This window comes from Amphimedon queenslandica, unplaced genomic scaffold, assembly GCF_000090795.2.
Source record: "Amphimedon queenslandica unplaced genomic scaffold, v1.1 AMPQUscaffold_12104, whole genome shotgun sequence".
NCBI lineage: Eukaryota > Metazoa > Porifera > Demospongiae > Haplosclerida > Niphatidae > Amphimedon > Amphimedon queenslandica.
Genome location: NW_003547657.1, coordinates 5,716 through 8,194, shown reverse-complemented (window position 1 = coordinate 8,194; position 2,479 = coordinate 5,716). Strand labels below are relative to the sequence as shown.

Here is a 2,479-nt window from a genome sequence, read left to right as displayed (position 1 = left end):
TACATGTAGATGTACCTTGAATTGAATGAGTGCATAATCTCCAATCAAATATTCCTCAATACCACAGACCTACAATGTATAATGAAAATAATAATAATAATTATCCTTAACAATCATAAATACTGACAATAATAATAATAATGATAATAATAGGTGCAGTATATGATTGTATATGCATTAGAAAAAATTAGACAAATTGAGAAGCCTCTCTTTTTCAATTTTGGCAAAACTTGGCCCGAGACCATGTACATGTACGTGTCTACAGGAGCCTTTACCCATTTTTGAAGCAAACTTTAAAATTTGTAAATAAATCAAATTGTGATTGGAATAAACTCAAGGACATGTACATGTACATGTATCATTAAAAAATTATAAAAAGGAGAATTCTGTCTTAGAAATTATCGTAAAAATACCCTGTACAAAAGCACAACCATATTTCTGAGCAACTTACATGTACATGTACAGGAGCATTTTTATTTGTTGTGCATGTACATGTACATTTACTTATTACTACATGCATGGTCTATAAATAAAAAAGCAACCCACTGACAAAATACCATTAATGAGGTACACACTAGTAACACTACAGTATATGTACATGTACAGACTACAGTTAATGAATAAATAAGCAAATTAAGCACATGAGTAATATACCAAAATCCTGTGGAGTACCCATACATGCACAATGTACATTATGTACATGTACATGTAAATAAAAACACAATCCCTTACCATCTCCATTTTTGAAGATAACTCTGATGTCACCAGGGGAAGCAGAGGTGTCTGGATTCTCATAGACCATGAGTAGTGGCCTCATCTTGGAGTCATAGAAACGACACTCACGATCTCTAAAATGAGAATATTCAATAAAGAATCAATACATGTGTATACGAGTGACCATACAATAACTCAATTAGCAGAGTCACAACAATAGCCTTAGGGTACCCAAATAGAGTAATTTGATATACTTGCATTATGAAGTGGTTGCCATGTACAAAATATTTACCATTATAGATAAAAATAACATAATATTTAATTACATCATCATTCTAATGAATGAATGTTCAGAATCTGTACATGTACATGAACACATACATGTACACGTACATGTAGATGAATGCATGTCAATGTATGTATGAAAATTACTTTTAGAGTCATAACTCATTCAAAGGCATGTACCCGGTAATTAAAATGTACATGTACATGTAATAATTACAGGAATATAAAGCTAGGTTTACATGTACATTTGACGAAATGATCAAAAGTGAGTGGGTGATTTGACCTTTTGATGCAAATCGCTTTGAATTCGGCAAAAATGGTCAAATTTCAATTTTTTGCTCATTTGTGCTGAGTTTCGTGTGGAGTGTAAATTAACCTATAGCTTTATGTAAGCATGTACATGTACATTGTACATGTATGTATACAATCCATAGTCTATGAAGCTGCTGTGTAGTTTGCCTAGCAAACTTAAGGCTAGTTTACGATATGACGTTAGGCCAACGACAGTCAATTTTCAATCAAAAGTGTGGCCGATTTGACCTTTTGACGTATGCTTCATGCTAGAATAGAACCAGATTCTATTCCTGCATCTATGTAACGTTAGGACTTGCATAATATTCTAAACCAGCCTTTAATGGTAAACCTAATGTGAAGCTATAATGTACATGTACATGTTACTATAACAACACATGACTGCTTGATGCGATTAGTCTGATTAAATGTTTTTAATTATTAAAAACCACTTCCACTTGGAATTACTAATCTAATTAACAATACATGCACATGTACAGTACATGTTATCATTAAATACAAATCCAATCAGCACTTGTATTAAACTGAGAATGAACGCCAGCAAATGTGTGCTTACAAGTATAATTGAATTTCAAAAAAATATCATATACATACATGTACAATGTACATGTATATCCAACAGTAATATTACATGTATTATATCATTTACATGTAAATTTCTAATGATGTTACACACTTATACTGTATTGCACTGATCTACATGTACATGTATGGTATGGTTCTAGGTACGTGCATGTACATGTACAGTACAATGTATACGTACTACTACATGTACATGCTTCTTCTTGGTAAATGTAATTTTTACTTCTCACAATTACATGTAATATACATAGTTAATACAATATTAAAGTGCATACAACATTATGTGTAAACATACGGTATATGTACATGTATATGTACATGTACATGCATATGTATGTACTTTAATCCTCCTAAGGTGAGTTTAGGATCCAGTGTTGATACACAGTTATTGAGAACTTGTTTGTAGCTTTGTTGTGCCAACACTTGCTGCATTGTATCCCTAGCCTTTTCCTTCTTATCCTAAAAGATAATAAACATTATCACCACAAAGTACCACAGAACTTATTATTCTTAATATTGTTATAGGATATAATATTATTTTAATGTTTATCATTATTTTGGTTCTTGTTTCCTTATTTCCTCCTTA

At 31.5% G+C, this 2,479-nt stretch overlaps 1 protein-coding gene across 1 annotated transcript in view; it reads right to left on the bottom strand.

Moving 5' to 3' along the window:
- Positions 1–2,427, bottom strand: part of LOC109588419 (phosphatidylinositol 4,5-bisphosphate 3-kinase catalytic subunit delta isoform-like) — a 3,337-nt gene extending 910 nt beyond the window's left edge. Inside the window, exons 1-3 of the mRNA XM_020004592.1 lie at positions 2,234–2,427; positions 733–848; positions 4–68 (exon numbers count right to left, since the gene is read on the bottom strand). Coding sequence (XP_019860151.1) covers positions 4–68; positions 733–848; positions 2,234–2,325 — 273 coding nt within the window. The 5' untranslated portion in view covers positions 2,326–2,427. The remainder of the gene's footprint in view (positions 1–3; positions 69–732; positions 849–2,233) is intronic.
- Positions 2,428–2,479: the final 52 nt, after the last annotated feature.